General features: G+C 42.3%; 1 protein-coding gene across 1 annotated transcript in view; it reads left to right on the top strand.

Annotated features, from left to right (window-relative positions):
* prim2 (DNA primase subunit 2) overlaps positions 1-27,069 on the top strand; it is a 103,676-nt gene that overhangs the window by 40,018 nt on the left and 36,589 nt on the right. Inside the window, exons 8-9 of the mRNA XM_029698852.1 lie at positions 23,865-23,932; positions 26,652-26,724. Coding sequence (XP_029554712.1) covers positions 23,865-23,932; positions 26,652-26,724 — 141 coding nt within the window. The remainder of the gene's footprint in view (positions 1-23,864; positions 23,933-26,651; positions 26,725-27,069) is intronic.

Here is a 27,069-nt window from a genome sequence, read left to right as displayed (position 1 = left end):
GAGAAACGATAGTCCATTACTTTAAGACATGAACGTCAGTCAATCCGGAACATTTCAAGTGCAGTTGCAAAAACCATTAAGCGTTATGATCAAACTTTTTCTCATGAGTACTGCCACAGGAAAGGAAGACCCAGAGTTACCTCTGCTGCAGAGGATAAGTTAATTCCCGTTAACTGCACCTCAGATTGCAGCCCAAATAAATGCTTCACAGAGTTCAAGAAACAGACCCATCTCATCATCAACTGTTCAGAGGAGACTGCGTGAATCAGGCCTTCATGGTCGAATTGCTGCAAAGAAACCACTACTAAAGGACACCAATAAGAAAAGACTTGCTTGGGCCAAAAAACACGAGCAATAGACATTAGACCGGTGGAAATCTGTCCTTTGGTCTGATGAGTCCAAATTTGAGATTTTTGGTTCCAGCTGCCGTGTCTTTGTGAGATGCAGAGTAGGTGAACGGATAATCTCCGCATGTGTGGTTCCCACCGTGAACCATGCAATCTCCATAGACAAACATTGGCAGTAGAATGGCCTTACTGAAGAGCTCAGTGACTTTCAACTTGGCACCGTCATAGGATGCCACCTTTCCAAGAAGTCAGTTTGGGGAAGGCCCTTTCCTGTTTCAGCATGACAATGCCCCCATGCTCGGTGTGGAAGAACTTGACTGGCCTACACAGAGAGCCCTGACCTCAACTCTATCGAACAGTTTTAGTATGAATTGGAACGCCAACTGCGAGACCGACCTAATCGCCCAACCTCACTAATGCTCTTGTGGCTGAATGGAAGCAAGACCCCACAACAATGTTCCAACATCTAGTGGAAAGCCCAGAAGAGTGGACTCCCAGAAGAGTGGATGCTGTTATAGCAGCGCAGGGGGTACCAACTCCATATTAATGCCCATGATTTTGGAATTAGATGTTGAACAAGCAGGTGTCCACATCATTTTGGTCATGTAGTGTATATTTGAAATTGTGGTTGTATGATGACTAACATGGCCATTACCAGAATTCTGATGTGTAACCTGGAGATGTCACACTACTAGCCACCAATTGATTTGTAGCACCGAGGCTGTCACTTTCAGCCTGCTTCTGTTTCCTGATGTATGTTGAGTGAAGTAGATGACCTCCTTGAGGACCACTAGCAACAACCTGAGCTGATTTTTATTTGGCTCTACTCGCCAGGCATCTAACACTCTTGCACCGTCCTAACATTTATCAAGCGTCCGCTGCCGTCCCTGCGTCCCCCTCCTCCCGCCTCAGTGTCTGCTCACTCATTGAAATGCAGAACACTGAACATTTTGTTCAAAAATAATTTGCCCATGCTCTTGTAAGATTCATGCCTTTGGGGACATGGGGGTGAGAATGGTCTGTTCCACTGTCTAAATGAGTCGCCTGGATGTTTGCGCTGGACAGGCAGTCATCAATTTGGGTAGTTTACTCGTACAGAGTTTGAAATGGTGTTGATTAGGAGGACACTGATGGTTTTTCGTTATATTTGTTGTGCTTTGGAAAAGTTGGGGGCTATGGATGCTGGCTCATCACAATTTACTGTTAGGTTATCAAATTTGAGCTGCCTTTTGTAATTTGATATACAATACAAGTCAAAAGTTTGGACACCTACTCATTCAAGGGTTTTTCTTTATTTGTTTACTTTTTTCTACATTGTAGAATAATAGTGAAGACATCAACTATGAAATAACACATGGAATCATGTAGTAACCAAAAAAGTGTTAAACAAATCAAAATATATTTTATATTTGAGATTCTTCAAAGTAGCCACCCTTTGCCTTGACTACTTTGCACACTCTTGGCATTCTTTCAACCTGGAATGCTTTTCCAACAGTCTTGAAGGAGTTCCCACATATGCTGAGCACTTGTTGGCTGCTTTTCCTACACTCTGTGGTCCAACTCATCCCAAACCATCTCAATTGAGTTGAGGTTGGGTGATTGGAGGCCAGGTTATCTGATGCACTACTCCATCACTCTCCTTCTTGGTCAAATAGCCCTTACACAGCCTGGAGGTGTGTTGGGTCATTGTCCTGTTGAAAAACAAATGATAGTCCCACTAAGCGCAAAGCAGACAGGATGGCGTATCGCTGTGGAATGCCGTGGTAGCCATGCTGGTTAAGTGTGCCTAAATCACAGAAGGTGTGGGGGTGCTTTGCTATTGACTCGATCACACCACCTCAATGATTCACGGTGGGAACTACACATGCGGAGATCATCTGTTCACCTACTCTGCGTCTCACAAAGACACGGCAGTTGGAACCAAAAATCTCACAATTTAACTCATTAGACCAAAGGACAGATTTCTACTGTCCATTGCGTGTGTTTCTAGGCCCAAGCAAGTCTCCTTATTGATGCCATTTAGTAGTGGTTTATTTGCAGTAATTCGACCATGAAGGCCTGATTCACGCAGTCTCCTCTGAACAGTTGATGTTGAGATGTCTGTTACTTGAACTCTGAAGCATTTACAGTTGAAGTAGGAAGTTTACATACACCTTAGCCAAAAACTCAGTTTTTCACAATTCCTGACATTTATTCCTGATAAAAATTCCAGTCTTAGGTCAGTTGGGATCACCGCTTTATTTTAAGAATGTGAAATGTCAGAATAATAGTAGAGTGATTTGATTTATTTCAGCTTTTATTTCTTTCATCACATTCCCAGTGGGTCAGAAGTTTACATGCACTCAATTAGTATTCGGTAGCATTGCCTTTAAATTGTTCAACTTGGGTCAAATGTTTCGGGTAGCCTTCCACAAGCCTCCTACAATAAGTTGGGTGAATTTTGGCCCATTCCTCCTGACAGCTGGTGTAACTGAGTCAGGTTTGTAGGCCTCCTTGCTCGCTCATGCTTTTTCAATTCTGCCCACAAATTTTCTATAGGATTGAGGTCAGGGCTTTGTGATGGCCACTCCAATACCTTGACTTTGTTGTCCTTAAGCCATTTTGCCACAACTTTGGAAGTATGCTTGGGGTCATTGTCCATTTGGAAGACCCATTTGCAACCAAGCTTTGACTTCCTGACTGATGTCTTGAGATGCTGCTTCATAATATCCACATTTTTCCCCCCTCATGATGCCATCTATTTTGTGAAGTACACCAGTCCCTCCTGCAGCAAAGCACCCCCACAACATGATGCTGCCACCCCCGTGCTTCACGGTTGGAATGGTGTTCTTTGGCTTGCAAGCCTCCCCATTTTTCCTCCAAACATAACGATGGTCATTATGGCCAAACAGTTCTATTTTTGTTTCATCAGACCAGAGGACATTTCTCCATGTGCAGTTGCAAACTGTAGTCTGGCTTTTCTATGGCGGTTTCGGAGCAGTGGCTTCTTCCTTGGTGAGCCTTTTCAGTTATGTCGATATAGGACTCGTTTTACTGTGGATATAGATACTTTTGTACCCGTTTCCTCCAGCATCTTCACAAGGTCCTTTGCTGTTGTTCTGGGATTGATTTGCACTTTTCGCACCAAAGTATGTTCATCTGTAGGAGACCGAACGCGTCTCCTTCCTGAGCAGTATGACGGCTGCGTGGTCCCATGGTGTTTATACTTGCGCACTGTTGTTTGTACAGATGTACGTGGTACCTTCAGGCTTTTGGAAATTGCTCCCAAGGATGAACCAGACTTGTGGAAGTCTACAATTTTTTTCCTGAGCTCTTGGCTGATTTCTTTTGATTTTGTCATGATGTCAAGCAAAGAGGCACTAAGTTGTAAGGTTGGCCTTGAAATACATCCACATGTCACCTCCAATTAACTCAAATGATGTCAGTTAGCCTATCAGAAGCTTCTAAAGCCATTACATCATTTTCTGGAATTTCCCAAGCTGTTTCAAGGCACAGTCAATTTAGTGTATGTAAACTTCTGACCCACTGGAATTGTGATATAGTGAATATAAGTGAAATAATCTGTCTGTAAACAATTGTTGGAAAAAAGAATTGTGTCAGGCGCAAAGTAGATGTCCTAACCGACTTGCCAAAACTACAGTTTGTTAACAAGACATTTGTGGAGTGGTTGAAAAACGAGTTTTAATGACTACAACCTAAGTGTATGTAAACTTCCGACTTCAACTGTATTTGGGCTGCAATTTCTGTGGCTGGTAGCTCTAATGATCTTATCTTCTGCAGCAGAGGTAATTCTGGGTCTTCCTTTCCTGTGACGGTCCTCATGATAGCCAATTTCATCATAGCTCTTGATGGTCTTTGCAACTGCACTTAACTTTCAAAGTTCTTAATATTCTAGATTGACTGACCTTCATGTCTTAAAGTGATGGACTGTTGTTTCTAGGGTTGCACATTTTGAGGAATATTCAGAGGTGGAAACTTTCCGTGGGAATTAACGGGAATATATGGGAATTAACGGAAATATAGGTAAATTAATATTAATACCATTTATATGTAGATGTTATTTGCATTGGATATATTTACCATATCATATGGAGACATAAACAAACCTTTTACCTTATTATACGTAGACATAATTCCAAATCATTAAATCTTTCAAATATTTTTTTTATTTCTATTTAGTTACGAATTGAACTTTAATTAAATGAGTTCACTCTCCACATGGGATGTTTTCACTGAACAACGAAAGAAAGGGAATATTGAATGATCCCAATGATCCATCGCATCTCCCAAAAACGTTTTCGACATACATCTGTAAAATGATAGTCTAGAAACTAAAGCTTTGGTTGTCTTTCTCTCAGGCTTCCATGTCTTCTCCCTTGACCTCCTCAATGTCCACCTCTTGAACATCAGACTCTGAGGCCTCATCTTCATTGTCACTTTCCAACCTTGTTGAGGATGACTCGTTGTCAGGCTCAAAAAGCCTCAAATTATCCCAGATGGCCACCGATTTTTCAACGTGTGTGTGTGTGTGTGTGTGTGTTCCCAAACAAGGTTGCGGTTTTATGTTGGTGGAATTTGGAGGATGATGGAGGCAACAAGGGAAAGCGCCTCAGATCCACAAAGTCCCTTCCACCAGGTGGCTGATGCAATATGGCAGTGGTGCCAACATATCGCATCTCCATCCCCAAGCCCTTGCTTGGAAGTGTACTTCGCCAGGCTGCCAATAACCTTGCCCTCATCCAGGCCAAGGTGGCGAGACACTGTAGTGATGACACCATATGCCTTGTTGATCTCTGCACCAGACAAGATGCTCTTGCCCACATACTTGGAGTTCACATGTACGCTGCGGCATGTTTGGGCTTCAGGCAGAAGTCTTCACGCTTTTTGATCTATTTCAGAACTGCAATTTCTTCTGCTTGCAGCAATAGTGAAGTGGGCAGGGCAGTATGGATTTCTTCTCTTACATTTGCAAGCAGAGTCTGAACATCAGACAGGATGGCATTGCCTCCCTCGGTCCTTGCAATGGCTACTGGTATAGGTTTCAGGAGTTTCAGGCTGCTTACCACTCTCCCAAAATACATCATCCAGGAGGATCCTCTTGATGGGGCTGTCCATATCGGCAGACTGTGATATGGCCATTTCTTGGAGAGACTCTTTCCCTTCCAAGAGGCTGTCAAACATGATGACAACACCAACCCAATGGGAGTTGCTGGACAGATTCAATGCATGAGCATGAGGGTAGGACTCCTCCACTGTAGACCAAGCAGCCGTCATGTTCGCAGCATTGTCTGTCACCAGTGCAAATACCTTCTGTGGTCCAAGGTAATTGATGACTGCCTTCAACTCATCTGCACCGGTCTCTCATCTGCAATGTAGAGACCGGTGTGTCTGTCCCTTATGTCTGTGCTCTTGTGGAATACTGGTTGAGGGGGGGGAGATTATCCTTGCCCACGACGAACATTCGACCACCCTTCAGAGATGATTGCAATACAGTCTGCTTTCTCTAGGATTTGCTTGACCTTCACTTGAACTCTGTTGAACACTGCATCCAGCAAATTAGTAGATAAAGCATGTCTGGTTGGAGGGGTGTATGCTCAGCAAAAAAAGACGCCCTCTCACTGTCAACTGCCTTTATTTTCAGCAAACTTACCATGTGTAAATATTTGTATGAACATAAGATTCAACAACAGACATAAACTGAACAAGTTTCACAGACTTGTGACTAACAGAAATGGAATAATGTGTCCCTGAACAAAGGGGGGTCAAAATCAAAAGTAACAGTCAATGCAGCTGGTGGCCACACCAGATACTAAGTACTGCAGTGTCTCTCCTCCTCGTGGACTGCACCACATTTGCCAGTTCTTGCTGTGAGATGTTACCCCACTCTTCCATCAACGCACCTGCATGTTCCTGGACATTTCTGGGGAGAATGGCCCTAGCCCTCACCCTTCGATCAACAGGTCCCAGACGTGCTCAATGGGATTGAGGTCCGGGCTCTTCGCTGTCCATGGCAGAACACTGACATTCCTGTCCTGCAGGAAATCACGCACAGAACGAGCAGTATGGCTGGTGGCATTGTCATGCTGGAGGGTCATGTCAGGATGAGCCTGCAGGAAGGGTACCACATGAGGGAGGAGGATGTCTTCCCTGTAACGCACAGTGTTGAGATTGCCTGCAATGACAACAAGCTCAGTCTGATGATGCTGTGACGCACCACCCCAGAGCATGACGGATCCTCAACCTCCAAATCGATCCTGCTCCAGAGTACAGGCCTTGGTGTAATGCTCATTCCTTCGACGATAAACGCGAATCCGACCATCACCCCTGGTGAGACAAAACCGCGACTCGTCAGTGAAGAGCACTTTTTTCCAGTCCTGTCTGGTCAAGCGACGGTGGGTTTGTGCCCATAGGCGACGTTGTTGCCGGTGATGTCTGGTGAGGACCTGCAAGCCCTCAGTCCAGCCTCTCTCAGCCTATTGCAGACAGTCTGAGAACTGATGGAGGGATTGTGCGTTCCTGGTGTAACTCGGGCAGTTGTTGTTGCCTGTATCTGTCCCGCAGGTGTGATGTTCAGATCTACCGATCCTGTACAGGTGTTTTTACACGTGGTCTGCCACTGCGAGGACGATCAGCTGTCGATTGCTGTCTTAAGCATCTCACAGTACGGACATTGCAATTTAATGCAGTCCTCATGCCTCCTTGCAGCATGCCTAAGGCACGTTCACGCAGATGAGCAGGAATCCTGGGCATCTTTCTTTTGGTGTTTTTCAGAGTCGGTAGAAAGGCCTCTTTTTAGTGTCCTAAGTTTTCATAACTGTGACCTTAATTGCCTACCGTCTGTAAGCTGTTAGTATCTTAACGTCCGTTCCACAGGTGCATGTTCATTAATTGTTTATGGTTCATTGAACAAGCATGGGAAACAGTGTTTAAACCCTTTACAATGAAGATCTGTGAAGTTATTTGGATTTTTAAGAATTATCTTTGAAAGACAGGGTCCTGAAAAAGGGACCTTTCTTGTTTTGCTGAGTTTAGTAGCAAAAACTAACCAGCAGAAATTGTTAAGTTAGAAATAATTCATCCTGTTAGGGACAGATGTTCCGCTAGCGGAACGCCTCACCAATATCCAATGGTATAGAGGGGCGCGAATTACAAATACCTCAAAAATGCTAAAACTTTAATTTTTCAAATATATGACTATTTTACACCATTTTAAAGACAAGACTCTCCTTTATCTATCCACGTTGTCCGATTTCAAAAAGGCTTTACAACGAAAGCAAAACATTAGATTATGTCAGGAGAGTACTAACTCCTTTATGCAATCGCGGTGTCCGATTTTAAAATAGCTTTTCGGTGAAAGCACATTTTGCAATATTCTGAGTAGATAGCCCGGCCATCACGTCTAGCTATTTTGACACCCACCTAGTTTGGCACTCATCAAACTCAGATTTACTATAAGAAAAATTGGATTACCTTTGCTGTTCTTCGTCAGAATGCACTCCCAGGACTTCTACTTCAACACCCAATGTTGTTTTGGTTCCAAATAATCCATAGTTATATCCAAATACCTCTGTTTTGTTCGTGCGTTCAAGTCACTATCCGAAGGGTGACGTGCCGGCACGTTTTGTGACAAAAAAATTCAAAATATTCCATTACCGTACTTCCAAGCATACATTTGTATGCGATTTTTCTCTTAAACTAGCGATAATATTCCAACCGGGAGACGTATCCGTTCAAACACTGATAGAAGAAAATGGAGTCGTCACATGCACGCGTGCGCCAGTGCCATTGTTTTCAGAAGTACCACTCTCCAAAACCCCTACTGTTTTTCGCCCAGAGACTGCAGAGTTATCATTCAACGTTCTGGCGCCTTCTGAGAGCCAATGAAAGCCTTAGAAAATGTCACGTTACAGCAGAGATCCTGTATTTTCGATAAAGAGGCTACAGAAGGCCAAGAAATGGTCAGACAGGGCACTTCCCATATAGAATCTTCTCAGGTTTTGGCCTGCCATATGAGTTCTGTTATACTCACAGACACCATTCAAACAGTTTTAGAAACTTTAGGGTGTTTTCTATCCAAATCTACTAATTATATGCATATTCTAGTTTCTGGGCAGGAGTAATAACCCGATTAAATCGGGTACGTTTTTTAATCCGGCTGTGAAAATACTGCCCCCTATCCCTAACAGGTTTTAAACACTTTGCTGTAGGCTACTATTTACTAGTTAACAAAAAAATAAAGTATGTCATATAAAACATTTTCACCCCAACCAGTATTGTAATCAAAACTTACCAGAGAGTATGTAGTCCTTGGCTCAACAGTGTAGTAGTGTGGGCTTAATACCATCTCATTACTGTGCAAGATCTTGAGAATCAGCGGTACATGTGATGGAAGAATGCACTGTGCATTTAGAGGGTTGCAATTCTATTGGATTGGGGATAGTTTAACCAAAATATGCCACAAGACCTAGAATTGCCTTTTTTATCCCACAAAAAAGGTTCACTATTATAAGCTAACTTTTTTGATGAATTTAAACAAAATTCCCCAAATTTCCGGGCAAATTACGGAAATTTGCCAGAAGTTAGCTACCCTAGTTGTTTCTTTTAGCCCTATTTGGCAAGAACAGCTCAAATAAGCAATATTCTGTATACCACCCCTACCTTGTCACAACACAACTGATTAGCTCAAATGCATTAAGAAAGAAATTCCACAAATATACTTTTAACAAGGCACACCTGTTAATTGAAATGCATTCCAGGTGACTACCTCATGAAGCTGGTTGAGAATGCCAAGAGTGTGCAAAGCTGTCATCAAGGCAAAGGGTGGCTACTTTGAAGAATCTCAAATATAGAATATATATTTTTTAAGTAGTTCGCTACATGATTCCATATGTTATTTCATAGTTTTGATGTCTTCACTATTATTCTACAATGTAGAAAATAGTAACTATTAAGAAAAACCCTGTAATGTGTAGGTATGTCCAAACTTTTGACAGGTACTATATATCAATGTACTTTGTTGGTGTTTTAATAATAGGACCGTTCCTAGTTGGTGTAAAAGGAACACTATTTAACCACATATTGGGTTCTTATTCCTGAGGTCACTAGGATGACCGCACCAGCATGTTTGTGATATTCTATTCCACCTGTAAAAACTCCACCTGGGCTGCTGCGGAGTCCTTTCCTTCCACCTTGATGAAGGCTTTCGCGTATAAAAGCCAACCGGATGAATATTTCAAAATTCTAATTATTTTTCACATTGCTTCTTGTGGTGAAGAGAGGCTGTTTAAATATTAAAGGCTTCATCTCCCCTCCCGGAGCAGTGCGGGAGAAAATCTTCACAAGGAGAGCCCGTGTCACATGAGCAAGCAGGTTCCGCTCTGCCTTGTAGTCACTGTTGTGGCATCCCATTACTCTTCTCTCTTTTAAGATGAATTGCTTATTGAACTTTCAACGGTGTCCCATTTTTATTGTATTTTTTATTACTCTACATTAACCGCGTTGTACGTGTGTGAAGCGCCTTGTTGCCAATGCATAGCTTGTGTGCTTGTGCACAATATACGTGGGTAAACATTGTTCGCAATTTTCCGATGGCGTACTTCTAAATTTAGTTAATTTGCAATTGACAAACTAGAGAAGTGAGATGAATTTTAAAGATATTATTTACTGAAATGGAGTTGTTGCAGTTAGAATTGTAAAGGTTTATTTTGTGTATAGGCACATACACTACATGACCAAAAGTATTTGGACACCTGCTCATCGAACATCTTATACCAAACTCATGAACATTTTAAGATGGAGTTGGTCTCCCATTTTGCTGCCTTAACAGCCTCCACTCTTCTGGGAACTAAGGGGCCTAGCCCAAACCATGAAAAACAGCCCAGACTGTCATTCCTCCTCCACCAAACTTTACAGTTAGCACTGCATTCGGGCAGGTAGCGTTTTCCTGGCATCCGCCAAACTCATATTCGTACGTCGAACTTCCAGATGGTGAAGCTTGATTCATCAACTGACTTGTTGGTGCCACGTTGAAACTCACTGAGCTTTTCCGTAATGCCATTCTACTGCCAATGTTGGTCTATGGATATTGCATGGCTGTGTGCTCGATTTGTTAAAATATTTTTTTTTATACACCTGCTAGCAATGGGTGTGGCTCAAATAGCCGAATCCACAAATTTAAAGGGGTGTTCACATACTTTTGTGTATATATAGTGTATAAGCCCATATCGCAGTTTAACCTAATTTGAATTAGGCTGAAGGGGATTTTTTGTGAGTAGCATGGACCAAATGTGTTTGAGGGTTTAATACCCAAACATAAACCATTAAAATAATTATATATCGTTGGCGTCGTAGTTTAACCAAACATTAGGCCCAATTAATTTCTGGATAGAAAATGTAAGGCTGTAGTGACTGTCTAAACCACAAACCAGGCCATACTTTACTCATTGGCCATTACGCTGACATATGACAACAAATGATGGACATCCTTTGGAGCTTGAGGATGCAGAACTTCCAATGCATTTCAGGCATGTTCAGTGACTACATGTCTCTCTGCTCTCAACCTTTTTTTCCCCCAGCCCATTTTGCCTGTTGAATATCACCGACTCTGGTGTCCCTAGATCTTGCCAGCCCATTAGGTCGTCCCCAGACTCGCCAGTATGTGGGAACTGCAGACATTTATGAAGTGTTGAGAGTTCCCTCTGCCCTCAGGGACCTAGCCTTCATTTGGCGTCCAATCGCCTTTTTCTTTGCTTTTATTGTTGTACTGCACATGTTCTTCCAGGCCACACACCTTGCAGGTGTATCTGACATGAAGTGCACATGACATGTGAAGTGCACATTTTAGGCCATCTTTATGCGCAGAAAAATGAAAATGCTTGACTTTTTGTCGCCATTTGTCTCAGTATATGAAAAGGTGCCTTTTTTCCCCCTGCTTGTCCTCCAGCACTTTTAGTTCAGCACCTTGTAGATTGAGTACTGTGTCGCAACCTGACATGTAGTGTTGCCATTGTGTTAACGCTTCTTGCTGTTCCCTAGAAGCGGGGAGTTGTGTTTAGAGGCAGACAGTCTTTTCCCTTTAAGATGGGTGACCTTTAACTCATCGCTGAGCCAGGGAAGAAATTGCTTTTGTGATCTACTGTGATATTTCACTATAGAGCACCAGCATTCCCCTCAGTTGTTCAGCATGTCTTACTCTGGCTGATCAAATAAAGGAGTGATGTTTTTCAACTATCCTCTACTTCTTCCTTCTCAGATGAGTTTTAACAATCTGTTAAATGCACTATACAGACTTTTTGTTGGGTGATTTTTAAATTTAATATGGTCATGGGAATTTATACAGACTTGAAATGGTATTGAATACATGCATGTTTTTTTCTGATTTGTATTTTTCCTGTGAGAAGTGAGTGAAAGTAAAATAAGGATTAAACTATTTAATTCCTAATTGTTCTCAAAGGCTAAATTCATGTATATAGAAGTTGATGCTTTGGAATTAGTTCAAATGAATCCCATCTTGATCCTTTTGTACAGTTTGTGCATAATGTTTGTTAACAGAATCATTATCTGCCCTTTTGTATTTCCTGGAGTTAAAGCCATGCTCTTAAGATGTGTGCACATGTGCATAGCTGTTCTGATGCTATGTCCACTTTCATACCTTTGGTTTGGTGGTTACATTAAAATATCAGTAGCTCCGTTTGTGTAAAGTGAAGTGGTGATCTACAGTATTCAGAGTTTTTTAAACGGTCCTGCACCTCTCATCAATTCATATGTCAGCCATCTGCATGGTCTGCCAAGCTTTAATGCCTACTCTGCACTTTCACTGCTGTCCCTGAGCCTCCCTGAATTAGCATAAAATGACATTTTGCTGTAATGCTAGCAAGACAGTTGGTGTTTTTAATCAATCAGCTCCTGAAAGCTCCTCTGTTCTAATTGGCATCATGGGGCTTCTTGGCTGAAATCAAATAAATAATGATGTTTATGCAGCAAGCTTGTGACTGGTCACCAAGGCCACAATGTGATTCATCATGACATTTTATTTTCAATAGTCTGTGAAAGTAGGGCATGCTGAAGGCAGTTACTCCCGCTGTAGGTTAATTTAACTCCATAAAGCGGCAATCCACAGTTGAAACCATAACAAAGCCAACTCCTCGCCTCTGTTTCAGTAAAAAGCTGAGAGATGGAGCTGGAGAAATGGAACCACTCTCAAATGTATAGACAGAGCTATGGATTCAAGGACTGACCGTCCATGATATAAAAATGTTGTGTTGGATTACATTTTACGTTGTTTCCAGACATTGGAGTAAACCAAGGTTATTTTGGGTTCTGATGGGGTATGACAGTTGAATTAAGCTTATTATGTATTTAAGTTTTTTTTATATTCTTCAAGAATCAATGGGTACATTTAGAAGTCCAAAAATGGATGTAGCATCTGCAGCTTGACCCTTTAATGTCTCCCGCTGGCAACACATGTATAACAATTCATTTAGTTATTTACAATGCAGTTTGTATTGTTGACACTCCATTAACAAATTAATTTGCATTGTGTTAGGCATAATGACTGAGTCTTTGTAGTAGAATATTCCCTCCCCTGTCTTCATTTTCCTCTAAGGTGGTAGTGTTGAGATGCTCAAGGCGTGGGGCTAGTGTTTCTTAGCAACCAGTCCTCAGCGCACCTGTCATTGCAGGCTTTAAACTAGTGCCCTCAGATACCCATACCACCAGAACATTGTCTCAATTCTAAATTAGTAGACACATTGCCATCTGCAGTGTTATTGTCAGAGCATGTTAACAATGTAATTTATTCATACACGAACAATGCATGAGTGAAGCTGCCAATATTGAGGTGTGTTTTTAAAGAGGTACGTGTAATCATGCTAGCACAGGGCTTGGTTAACCATCAACCTACGTTGAGATAGTCCCTGTTCACTGATCATGAACACATTTCCTTATTCTATTCATTTTTTTCTCAAAATTAACTTGTCAAATAATTTATTTGTTAACCATCAAAGCTCCAGAAATAGCCAATATTGTGGCTCTCATGCAGTGTCGCAATTTCAGTACACCTCTACTCAACCCCTTGTGCTGAAACATCCATATCTTTGGTGGACAGATACCCTTCGCTGGTTCCGGATAGTGCATCTTGTCAAGTCAATTTCCGTATTACTGATTGCCTATCGAGATGCTGATGTCTGTCAACAAGGTGAAGATTACTTTCCGTCTTATATCCAGACCATTCTAATCCAATAGCCAATAAAGAGTGACATCTTGGGATTTGGAACCACATCAGCAATCATCCTGCTTACAGCATTTCACGCCCCTAACATTCTTGGAGAATGTGGATGAGGGTTTTGTTTTATGCGCGAGTGAAGTGAGTTCTGAAAGTATGCACGTTAGAAATAGTTCACATCCAAACGTTTTATGTCCGAACTCTGAATCAAATATGCTTTGGAAAAATAATATGGTCGCTGTGGTAGAACGTTTATTTTAATTGGCGTTTTTCTGCATTTATTTAGGTTCCATCAGGTAGCCTGATTTCCATGTAACCAGGATTATTAGGGAAATCGTGCTTCTTCCAAAGCATTTTAACGTTTTAAAATGAACTGTTAGTTGAATTTCGGAAGTTTACATACACTTATGTTGGAGTCATTAAAACTCGTTTTTCAACCACTCCACAAATTTCTTGTTAACAAACTAAAGTTTACTTTGTGCATGACACAAGGAATTTTCCCAACAATTGTTTACAGACAGATTATTTCACTTATAATTCACTGTATCACAATTCCAGTGGGTCAGAAGTTTACATACACTAAGTTGACTGTGCCTTTAAACAGCTTGGAAAATTCCAGAAAATGGTGTCATGGCTTTAGAAGCTTCTGATAGGCTAATTTACATAATTTGAGTCAATTGGAGGTGTACCTGGGGATGTATTTCAAGGTCTACCTTCAAACTCAGTGCCTCTTTGCTTGATATCATGGGGAAATCAGCCAAGACCCCAGAAAGAAAAATTGTAGACCTCCACAAGTCTGGTTCATCCTTGGGAGCAATTTCCAAGTGCCTGAAGGTACCACGTTTATCTGTACAAACAATAGTATGCAAGTATAAACACCATGGGACCAAGGAGACGCGTTCTGTCTCCTAGACATCAACGTACTTTGGTGTGAAAAGTGCAAATCAATCACAGAACAACAGCAAAGGACCTTGTGAAGATGCTGGAGGAAACGGGTACAAAAGTATCTATATCCACAGTAAAACGAGTCCTATATTGACATAACCGGAAAGGCCGCTCAGCAAGGAAGAAGCCACTGCTCCAAAACCTCCATAAAAAAGCCAGACTACAGTTTGCATCTGCACATGGGGACAAAGATCATACTTTTTGGAGAAATGTCCTCTGGTCTGATGAAACAAAAATAGAATTGTATAGCCATAATGACCATCGTTATGTTTGTAGAAAAAAGGGAGATGCTTGCAAGCCAAAGAACACCATTCCAACCGTGAAGCACGGGGGGGGGGGGGCAGCATCATGTTGTGGGGGTGCTTTGCTGCAGGAGGGACTGGTGCACTTCACATAATAGATGGCATCACGAGGGAGGAAAAATATGTGGATATTTTGAAGCAACATCTCAAGACATCAGTCAGGAAGTTAAAGCTTGGTTGCAAATGGGTCTTCCAAATGGACAATGACCCCAAGCATACTTCCAAAGTTGTGGCAAAATGGCTTAAGGACAACAAAGTCAAGGTATTGGAGTGGCCATCACAAAGCCCTGACCTCAATCCTATAGAAAATTTGTGGGCAGAACTGAAAAAGCTTGTGCGAGCAAGGAGGCCTACAAACCTGACTCAGTTACACCAGCACTGTCAGGAGGAATGGGCCAAAATTCACCCAATTTATTGTGGGAAGCTTGTGGAAGGCTACCCAAAACATGTTTGACCCAAGTTAAACAATTTAAAGGCAATGCTACCAAATACTAATTGAGTGTATGTAAACTTCTGACCCACTGGGAATGTGATGAAAGAAATAAAAGCTGAAATAAATCTTTCTCTCTACTATTATTCTGACATTTCACATTCTTAAAATAAAGTGGTGATCCTAATTGACCTAAGACTGGAATTTTACAAGGATTAAATGTCAGGAATTGTGAAAAGCTGAGTTTAAATGTATTTGGCTATGGTGTATGTAAACTTCCGATTTCAACTGTATATCCTTATATCCACAATCGTATTGCGTGCATGTAACCGTACTCAATGTCCCATGTTCTTTGCTTGTCATTTTGTTGAATGAGTAAAGGTCCTTAAGATGTATTTACTGAAAGATGTCTTTACTAGAGCTTCTAAACCTAGATCTTCGCTAAAGGGAATTGGTGTTTCTTGACACGTAACCTTTTTTGCTGCGATTGTGACATTTTCCCCATTTGAGAAAAGTCTTTAAAACCTGGAGAACCGCTGACTAGGGAATCATTAGATGCATGCAAATGAGCCATTTGTGAAGTCAATGTGATGTCGACCTTTGCAAACGTAGACAGCTGGGATGTCATGACGTTCCCGCAGACGCTCTTTATTGACCAACGCTCTAGAGATGAGTAACTTTGGAAACCGCCCCAACTCACTCCCCATCTTTCGCACCCCTCTCCTCCACCTCCTCCCCCTTTCGCTATGTGCTTATGCTTGGCAAGCTGCAAGCTGTTTCCATGGAGCACCAGTCCAAGGTACAGATGACCCATGCTGATGAAGAAATGGAGCCAGGGCTAATGAGGGACATATGTTGTAACTGCCTCATTTATGAAGCATGCAGTCTTTCATAGTGCCACTGAAGTATCAATCTTCCTATAGTGCTCTTGGCTAGTTGTGGAGTCTCACTATTCAGCACCAGGTCTTAGGCTAGTTTAACTTCCCCCAGTGTTGCATTACACTATCGCTGTCTGTGTGTAAGCTCATTAAGATATCCAACTGACTTTATTTGCTTTCAGATGCATGACCCCAGTCAGTCTTAGAAGGAAAAAGTTGGATTCAAGTTCAGAGGCAGTCTGGTTCACAAGCCCCCCAAGTTTGGCTTTCAAGCCCTCTCTGTATCCAGATAGACCAAATGGCACAATCGGGACAGTGCATTGGTCCCTCATACTAATAGTTTAGGGGCAGTGCCTAACGCAATTCTGTCAGCGTTTCTTGAAAACCCTGAAGTGATTACATTTTTTGACACTGTTATTTGAATAGACTACACAATTATCAATGTAAAGATGAGGAAAAACGGTATTCTTGAGAACCTGTTTTTCTACAGTTTGGCCTGTTGGTGGAGCTGTCTTGTCATTATGTATTATTGCTTTCCAGTGAACCGCAGGCATTTTCCCTGTGTTCTCTCAAGTGCTTTTTAACTTCAGAAAGCAACCTATTTACGCCATTAAGTTGTAGATGATGGCATGTAGAAACATTTATTTATTTTTTCAAATTGCTGAGGTTATTATGACAACCTTTCTGCTCAGAAATAGACTGAAGTGTTTTCCATTAAACTGTCAATACAGTTACTGTCCAATAACTGACTGGAAGAAACACAGACTATAATTTTCCATGTTTTGTATAGGGTCATATAGTGTCAGTCATATTAAAACTATTGTGAGTCACTGGGAAAATAATTAAACCAGCCCAGGGGTGTTGGGAAGCGCTTATGTGGGAAACATCAGTGCAACATTATAGTCCTGGAAAAATTCTGTATTGTCGTTAACATAATACAGAAAGGAATTTTAATTAGTGTAGCTGAATGTACTTAAATGCTTAACATGGTTATTTGCACAGAATATGTAAAATTGCACCATAAAGTGCTCTTGTGATGTGCAAGCCAAATGTATTTTTTAGATGTTTTTTCTTGAAGGCCCAGTGCAGTCATACGGGATTCGCTGGTGTTTTTATATACAATTCCACACTGAGGTTGGAATAATACTGTGAAAATTATGATAATTCCCTTTTAGTGTAAGCACAGTTTGAAAAGACTATCTGAAATTTCAGCCTGTTTTAGTGGAATGGAGTTTTGGCCTGCCTGGTGACATCGCCAGTTCATAGACCAATAAGAAAAAGTTCCAAACCTCTCTGGCAATAACAGCTTGTTTTCAGTTTTCCCCTCCCCACTCAGACTCCCAGACAATCTTAACAAAATTCTTTCTTGAGAGAATGCTCTTTGCTAAGAAGCTATTTCTCATAATAAGGCACTTCATTCTTACCAAGAAGTTATTTGATATTGAGATTAACGGCTGCATTGGACCTTTTTGATTAATGTTGTTTTCCCTCCACCCATAATTGTTTGCCAGAAGAACACTGGAACCTTTCATATTGTTATGAAACTTAAATGTTAAAGGGATACTTTGGGGTTTTGTCAATGAGGCCCCTTTTCTACTTCCGCAGAGTCAGATGAACTCGTGGATACCAATTTTATGTCTGTGTCTAGTATGAAGGAAGTTTGAGGTAGTTTCGGGAGCAAATGCTAACTAGCGTTAGCATCTAATTCTAAGGAAGTAGTTAAAGGACCTCATTGCCAAAATCCCAAAGTATCCCTTTAAGATCAAATACAATTTTCTTTGTTTAATGCCTTGTAAACAACAGAATAAATACACAATGAGTCATGATAACTTGGCTATATACACAGGCTACCAGTTCCGAGTCGATGTGCAGGGGTACGAGGTAGATATGTACATATAGTTAGAGGTAAAGTGACGAGGCAACAGTATAGATATGTGATGAGTCAAGAGTTGGTGCAAAGAGGGCCAATGTAGATAGTCCGGGTAGCTATTTCGATGAGTGATTTAATTTATTAGACCATTTTTACATGCATGCATACATACATGCATACATAAACTCAGATAAAAAGGAAGGCCCCTTTTTCAGGACCCTGTCTTTCAAAGATATTTCGTAAAAATCCAAATAACTTCACAGATCTTCATTGTAAAGGGTTTAAACACTGTTTCCCATGCTTGTTCAATGAACCATATACAATTAATGAACATGCACCTGTGGAACGGTCATTAAGACACTAACAGCTTACAGACGGTAGGCAATTATGGTCACAGTTATGAAAACGTAGGACACTAAAGAGAACTTTCTACCGACTCTGAAAAACACCAAAAGAAAGATGCCCAGGGTCCCTGCTTATCTGCGTGAACGTGCCTTAGGCATGCTGCAAGGAGGCATGAGGACTGCAGATGTGGCCAGGGCAATAAATTGCAATGCCCATACTGTGAGACACCTAAGACAGCACTACAGGGAGACAGGACGGACAGCTGATCGTCCTCGCAGTGGCAGACCACGTATAACAACACCTGCACAGGATCGGTACATCCGAACATCACACCTGCGGGACAGGTACAGGCAACAACAACTGCCCGAGTTACACCAGGAATGCACAATCCCTCCATCATGCTCAGACTGTCTGCAATTGGCGGAGAGAGGCTGGACTGATGGCTTGTAGGCCTGTTGTAAGGCAGGTCCTCACCAGACATCACCGGCAACAATGTCCCCTATGGGCGCAAACCCACCGTCACTTGACCAGACAGGACTGGCAAAAAGTGCTCTTCACTGACGAGTTGCGGTTTTGTCTCACCAGGGGTGATGGTCGGATTCGCGTTTATCGTCGAAGGAATGAGCGTTACACCGAGGCCTGTACTCTGGAGCGGGATCGATTTTGGAGGTGGAGGGTCCGTCATGGTCTGGGGCGGTGTGTCACAGCATCATCAGACTGAGCTTGTCATTGCAGGCAATCTCAACGCTGTGCGTTACAGGGAAGACATCCTCTTCCCTCATGTGGTACCCTTCCTGCAGGCTCATCCTGACATGACCCTCCAGCATGACAATTCCACCAGCCATACTGCTCGTTCTGTGCATTTTTTCCTACAGGACAGGAATGTCAGTGTTCTGCCATGGCCAGCAAAGAGCCCGGATCTCAAACCCATTGAGCACGTCTGGCACCTGTTGGATCGGAGGGTGAGGGCTAGGGCCATTCCCCCCAGAAATGTCCGGGAACATGCAGGTGCCTTGGTGGAAGAGTGGGGTAACATATCTCACAGCAAGAACTGGCAAATCTGGTGCAGTCTATGAGGAGGAGATGCACTGCAGTACTTAATGCAGCTGGTGGCCACACCAGATACTGACTGTTACTTTTTGATTTTGATCCCCCCCTTTTTTCAGGGACACATTATTTTGTTTCTGTTAGTCACATGTCTGTGGAACTTATTATTGTCTCAGTTGTTGAATCTTATGTTCATACAAATATTTACACATGTTAAGTTGCTGAAAATAAACGCAGTTGACAGTAAGAGGACGTTTCTTTTTTTGCTGAGTTTACACACACATTCATTCATTCATAAAGGCGCTCCAGCCGGTGACGCGTCCACATACAATTTAAGAAAACCATCAAGGATAACACAAAGCCTAAAATATTATTTCCATTGTGGTCATAACTATACTGAACAAAAATATAAACGCAACACGTAAAGTGTTAGTCCCACGTTTCATGAGCTGAAATAAAAGATCCCAGAAATGTTCCATATGCAAAAAAGATTATTTCTCTCCAATTTTGTTCACAAGTTTGTTTTCATACCCGTTAGAGAGCATTCCTCCTTTGCCACAATAATCAATCCTCCACCTGAATGGCATATCAAGAAGCTGATTGAACAGCATGTGTGCAGTTTTGTCACACAACACAATGCCACAGATGTCTCAAGTTTTGAGGGTGCATGCAATTGGCATACTGACTGCAGGGATCTCCACCAGAGCTGTTGTCAGAGAATTGAATGTTAATTTCTCTACCATAAGACTCCTCCGTCATTTTAGAGAATTTGGCAGTACGTCCAACCGGCCTCGCAACCGCAGACCACGCGTAACCATGCCAGCTCAGGACCTCCACATCCGGCTTCTTCATCTGCGGTATCGTCTGAGACCAGCCACCCCGAAAGCTGATGAAACTGAGGAGTATTTCTGTCTGTAATAAAACCCTTATGTTGGGGAAAAAACTCATTCTGAGTGGTTGGGCCTGGCTCCCCAGTGTGTGGGCCTATGGCCGCACCCCTGCTCAATCCATGGATTGGGGCCTAATTTATTTATTTAAATTGACTGATTTTCTTATGAACTGTAACTCACTATAGCCATTGAAATTGTTGCATGTTTAGTTTTATTTAGTAGTCTTATGGCTTGGGGGTAGAAGCCTGTCCGGGTCCTATTTAGTTCCAGACTTGTTTCATCGTTACCACTTGCCGTGTGAGAGCAAAGAGAACAGTCTGACTTTGGTGGCTGGAGTCTTTTGAAAATGTTTAGGGCTTTCCTCTGACACTGCCTGGTATAGAGGTCCTGGATGGCAATGTAGCTCCTTGTGGTCAGATGTCAAGCAGTTGCCATACCAAGCGGTGATGCAGCCAGTCAAGATGCTCTTGATGGTGCAGCTGTAGAACTTTTTGAGGATCTGAGGGCCCATGCAGAATCTTTTCCGCCTCCTCTGTGTAGAGGTTATTTTATTTATTTTAATTCCGTTCCTTCACGACTGTGTTGGTGTATGTAGACCATGTTAATTCCTTAATGATGTGGACACAGAGGAACTTGAAGCTCTCTACCTACTCGACTACTGTACAGCCCCGTCGATGTGAATGGGGGCTTGCTCAGACCTCCATTTCCTGTAGTCCACAATCAGCTCCTTTGTCATTCAGATCACTGACCTCCTCTCTATAGACGGTTTTGTCGTCGGTGATCAGGCATACCACCGTCGTGTCATCAGATGTAATGATGGTGTTGTTGTTGTGCGTGGCCACGTACGACTGTAAATATGACAATGGCGAATGTGTTGTTGCCTACCTTCACCACCTGGGGGTGGCCTGTCAGGATGTCCAGGATCCAGTTGCAGAGGGAGGTGTTCAGTACCAGGGTCCTGAGCTTAGTGTTGAGCTTTGTGTTGAGCTTTGAGGGCACTATGGTGTCAATTAACAGCATTCTCACATAGGTGTTCCTCTTCCAGGTTGGAGAGGGCAGTGTGGAGTGCAATAAGGATTGCGTCATCTGTGGATCTGTTGGGGCGCTATACGAATTGGAGTGGATTTGGGGTGTTTGGGATGATGATGTTGATGTGAGCCATGACCAGCCTTACAAAACATTTCATGGCTACAGATAGATGTGAGTGCTATGGGGTGATAGTCATTTAGACAGGTTACCTTGGCGTTCTTTGGCACAGGGACTATGGTGGTCTGCTTGAAACATGTAGGCATTACAGACTGGGTCAGGGAGAATTTAAAATGTTAGTGAAGACACTCACCAGCTAGTCAGCGCGTGCTCTTAATACGTGTTCTGGTAATCCTTCTGGCCCCCACGGCCTTGGGAATGTTAACCTGTTTAAAGGTCCTACTCACATCGGCTACAGAGAGCGAGATCGCACAGTCGTCCAGAACTGCTGGTGTTCTCATGCATGATTGTCACTTGCCTCAAAGCAAGCATAGAAGGAATTTAGCTTGTCTGGTAGGCTCGCGTCACTGGGCAGCTTGCGGCTGGGTTTCCCTTTGTAATCCGTGCTAGTTTGTAAACCCTGCCACATCTGACGAGCGTCAAAGCCGTCTTCAAGTTAAACTGGTAGAGTACTGAAATATTCTTGCAAGGTTTTCCTCTTCCCTTTTATTAAAATAGTTGACTCTCCACGGATAGGCATGCTTTACAGCAATTGTCGTTGTTACACAGCCAAGTCCTTCTGCTTTGGCTTCATGAAGATGTATATTATTTAATAAATATGAAGTGGCAGGGAGGCTTTGCAACAATGGGATTGGAGTCCAATCCGGTATCCAATCAGGATCAAATATCCATGTGCAGACAGTAGAGCAGGACGTGATTGTCATGGTAATGAAGCTGGGGTGGGAGGACACTCTCCTTCTCCGGTCAGCGTATGAGATTTATCTTTTGTCTGGCTCTACAACGGGACAGGCTGACCCCACTCTGCTAGACTTCAGAAATTGGGAGTCCCTCCCATTCGTCGTTCGTGGCAATTATGCGGTTCACCAGCCGCTGCAATGGGGTAATGGACCCTTTCCTTCCACCCATATAAGCGTGCCATTGTGGCTGTTGTGTGTTATTAGAATGGCGATTCTCTTCCGTCAAGGACGGTGAGGGGATATCACAGTGTAATTAAAAGAGCGTCAAATTCAAAGCTGGATCCCCATCTGACTAGATTTCCCCGCTCAGTCATTTTTGATTTCAAGAGACAAATATTTTTCTGTTTTCCTGTTTTCAGTGTCTTTTTTTCACTCTTGCATCTACAGTTGTTAGGATGCACAGTATCAATTTATAGCTGAGGTGTCAAGCAAGCCCAATTGTTATATTCTGATTAAACTTTTGGGATTGAGAAATCTGATCAGATTTAAAAACAGGCTTTTTTTATATATAGTCATTGTTGATAGCAGAAAACCCATATCATGATTGTTGAATTTGTAATATATGGTTAGATATATGTTTAGTATGCTTAAGTTGTACCTGCACAGCAAGGCCTACGTTTTTTAAATGCTTATACTTAATGCCAGCATGCAGTTGATCAATAAACATGAAAAATGAAGCAATCAATAGGGCGAGCAGCTGTTGTAGGTAAGTGTACAAAGGAAGGGGAACACTGACCCATGTGTCAGTAAATCTGTCTCCAGCTCCATGAGACAAGACATCCTTTACAGTTTGCAGCGTCAGGTTTTTTTTTTTTTTTACGTCTGGCTCTTAATCTCTGAAAGGTACCGCCTATGATCTGGAGGCGATGATCAATTGACTGAAAAGGGCACAGTGGACTGGCCACGGTATCCAATTTGTCGCCGCTTCAATAGTTTGATCAAGCTCACAATGCCACGTCTCTTCATCATTGTCTCTGTTCTAGCTCCGCTAAACAGATATCCTGTCACGCTGGTTTCAGCATTAATTGATGACCCTTGCAGGGCGAAAGATCTGTATGTGCTTTAATTGTTTCGGTGGCTATTTTGGACCTCGTTGGATCCATATCTTCTAAGTTTAGCATCTCTGCGTCTTTTCTAAAGGCCTGAGGAAGTTTAAGACTTTCTTGGGGCATTTCTTTCTTGTTCAATTTTATAAACACGTTTTAAGACTGAATCGCGTTAGAGCTTGGTGCGGAAACTTCCAAGTGGAAGCTTTCCCAAGTCGGATGCTTATGGGATATTCGTAAATAAAATTGAGGGTGAGAATGATGGAATTTGTGCAGAGAGGGATAAAAGGCTCTTCATGGTTGAGTTTCATAAAATATCTCTTGTGTAAAACATTAATCACCATCGCTGGGTTGGTGTCCCAATTCTTCCAACTGGCAAGGATAATAACACTTCCTCTCTCCATAAGCCATGAAGTGACGTAATTTCAATGAGGGTGTTAAACTTTGTAAGACCTTAGCTATATCCTCTGCTTTTTAGATTGAAGTATTATTACAGTAACATTCAATTGTTGCAGCAACTTTCAACAACGTTCACTGATGTTTTCCGAACATGTTGATGTGCTACTGTTTCTCATGTGGTGCCCTTTTTTTCTTTGCAGCTGACAGCCCGCTCCCTACCGGCAGTGCAGTCTGATGAACGACTCCAACCTCTGCTTAACCACCTCAGGTAATTGGCATCATTAGTAGCATTATTGCTTTCTCTGCCGCTGCTTTAGTTTATTCATTATGACAATATAGTCATTATGGTTGCACTCCCAAAAAATACAGCTTGACAAAACTAACGGGGCATGCAGGAACCCGATTGAAAGGGTACTGAAATAACTGTGGTGAACTCACACCTTGAGTCCTCTGTTGAAAAGCAGCCCCCCCCTCCAAAAAAACCCTGTACTTATTTATTTTTAAGTTCATTTCTAGGTCGACTCAAATTCACTTCACAAATGTTCCTGAATCCGCTTTGTGTGCCACGTTTCCCAGAAAAGGCCTAATGTTCCTAACGCTAGATTCCCTCTGAGACCGTGTCCCCTCTGTCTCCGAACACTGTGATAATGGAACGCAAACAGCAAAGCTAATGTGTCAACTGGAAGCCAGGGATTTTATTTTTAGAGCCAGGCCCCGACAGTATCCACCCACCCATGACCGACAGACTGCCTGAGCAAAATAAAGGCAAAGAATCCCTCTGTATCGCCACGACGACCTCTGCAGATTACTATTTCCCGCAATCTCTTTTTTTCTCCCTCCTTCAAATCTCTTCCACACATGCTCTCTTTCAATGGCTCTCTGAAATAGCCTCAGGCATAGTCCCCTGCTCTGTAGGAATGATCCAACCTGGGCCCTACAGGTCTAAAGCCCATCCTGGCTTTCAGAAAAAGGACCCACCATGGAAGTCCTGGGCTAGGTTAAAGCCCCTCCACCTGTGTCTCACTGGCCATCTAGCCCCCCCTGCATCCTTCAATGATTGTAAAGGATAGGGAAACAAAAGGCATTCCCCAAAGGCATCTCTACCAACCAGCTGTGTCATTTGGTTTTTAATGAAGCCCGATTGAGGCCTCTTTTAATTGGATCTGTCATTGCAGGCACTTAGGTTGTTTCGACATCAGAACGCTTCCCACTGTGTTGCAATGCATGGCTATGCATGCTGGGGCAGCCAGATAAGGTAGTGTCATGGGGCCAGCTTGTGCCCTCGAAACAAACCCGTGTCCTCAAGCAAACTAGCTGTTGAATCGAAATGGGAAAACAAGAGGACTTGGACACAGAAGTGATAGCTGGCAGGGCCCCGCTCCATCAGAATTGAGCAGGCAGCATAAGCCCAAAGCCTGTGCATGGACCGTCGGTCGCTGGGTCCCACAGATGATTCCATTTCACTTTGAGACGTTCTGTGGTAAAAGCTAGATTACCAGGGAAGGATCCGGTTTCATCCGCAGCCAAAGTTGTCTTTGTATCTCTGGGAACCACAAATGTGGCTTAACCGTTTTTCAAAAGGCAGCTTCTGGAGTGCATCATTGATCCCCCTTTAAACTAATGTACACCACCTCTCCTTTAGAATTAAGGCATACTAGGAAAACTCGAGAAATTATTAGGACATACATTCTGAATGATGAATGTGTCATATTTGATTAAATACAGTTATAATTCATTATCATTTTCATGAAATGACAAATTCTAGATATTGGTTTACCGTAAGTTAACATGATAAATCAATTAGATGAAATGCCCTCATCTAAGTAGCTTGCAGATATAGTTAAGAAACTTGTGACAGTCAATGGCACTGAGGTTTACACCGTTTTAGTGATGCCGAAAAAGGACCTTGTTTAAACACATTTCTTTTAAATGATCGCCATTTGACCCAATATATTGTGTTAATGTTGCCTCGTGGGCAATTTGGTGGTCCAGGCCTCTAATCTAAGTCAAAGGATATGGTTTTACAAACCTGATTAGCCCGTAACCCGGCTGTTGAGCTCCATTTAATCGAGTGGCCTTTCAAATGGTATTTAGTCTCAATTTTTGTCATCTGGATTATATCAGTGCCGTAAGGCTCTGTGATTGGAACGAGAAGACGCACCTCACATTTATTAAGCTTTCGTAGGTTAAATAGGGTTTTGACCTTTATCCATCAAATTCAAGATGCCTAAATTAGGCAATTTGAGAGGATGCAATATTGAAGCAATATTTAGATTTTGAAAGTGTGTAAATGAATGTATCTTCCTGTAATTTTCAGACAGTTAAGTGTTTTGTTAACTGGGTAAGATTACGGAGGTTGTGTAATACATAGGGTCTCTGGGGATCCTCTTCATTGGACAGCTGTTTTTTGGCAAGGCATACTGAAGTTGTACAAAGACAAGTCAGTTAATTTATGGAGGGCTTCTGTTCAAATGTCAGGCACTGGTAAATCAATCACACAGATATCGATCAATGGGATTGATCTTGACCAATGTAACATTTTGCTGGGAGGGACAATAGAAATGGATACAACTGCAGAACATGCAGGAAGAACATTACTTTTGACTTATTCCAGAAACATGGTCACTGGTCCACATACTTTATTTGAGAAACATTGAACATTTCCATTTGGGACTTATTTCCCAAATGTAAGGGCATTTGAAACATACTTCTCTATGGAAATTGCAAAAAAAAAATGTCTCTGCAATCCGCCATGCAATGAAATAAGTCAGACTTAATTTCTGTATAGTGCACAATTATAACTTTCTAAAAGGACTGCGGAGAGTAAGCTTGTTATCATGGACCCTGATCCCTAACCATGTAACCGTGTCCTGCTGTTGCACTTTGTAGGTTAATGCCTGTGTTATTTATCTGGACCTATTGTTATAGACAGGAGTCATCTATTTTCTCTTTGTCCCTCTCTTGTTGGTCCATTTCTGTCCTTGTAGCCATGCTTACGTGGGTCAGGACTACAGCATACAGAAGAGTATTGGGAAAATTTCTTTGGAGCAGATCGATCCGGTGAGTATGCATTGAAACAAAAAGGGCACATTTATACTAGGGATGGCAGGTAAGATGGAGGATGTTGATTATATCAGAACAGAAATGTAAATGGTCATGTGGGGAGAACTGCTGCTACAGTATCTCAGTATTGGTCCATACTGTATGTTTCCATCAGAGGCGTAGTAGAGGGTAAACGCCTTTTACCCACCTATTTTGCTTGAGTGTTTACACACCTTTTGCAGGAAAAATGCATTAACAGTATAGGGAGTGTTACTTTACTCACCGCGAACCGAGGTCAGCGTTTACTGTTTTATTACCACTACATCGCTGCTTTCCCATAATCAGACCTCCTTAGGATCACAA

Source organism: Salmo trutta, chromosome 18, assembly GCF_901001165.1.
Source record: "Salmo trutta chromosome 18, fSalTru1.1, whole genome shotgun sequence".
Taxonomy (NCBI): domain Eukaryota; kingdom Metazoa; phylum Chordata; class Actinopteri; order Salmoniformes; family Salmonidae; genus Salmo; species Salmo trutta.
This window is presented reverse-complemented; position numbering and strand designations above follow the sequence as displayed.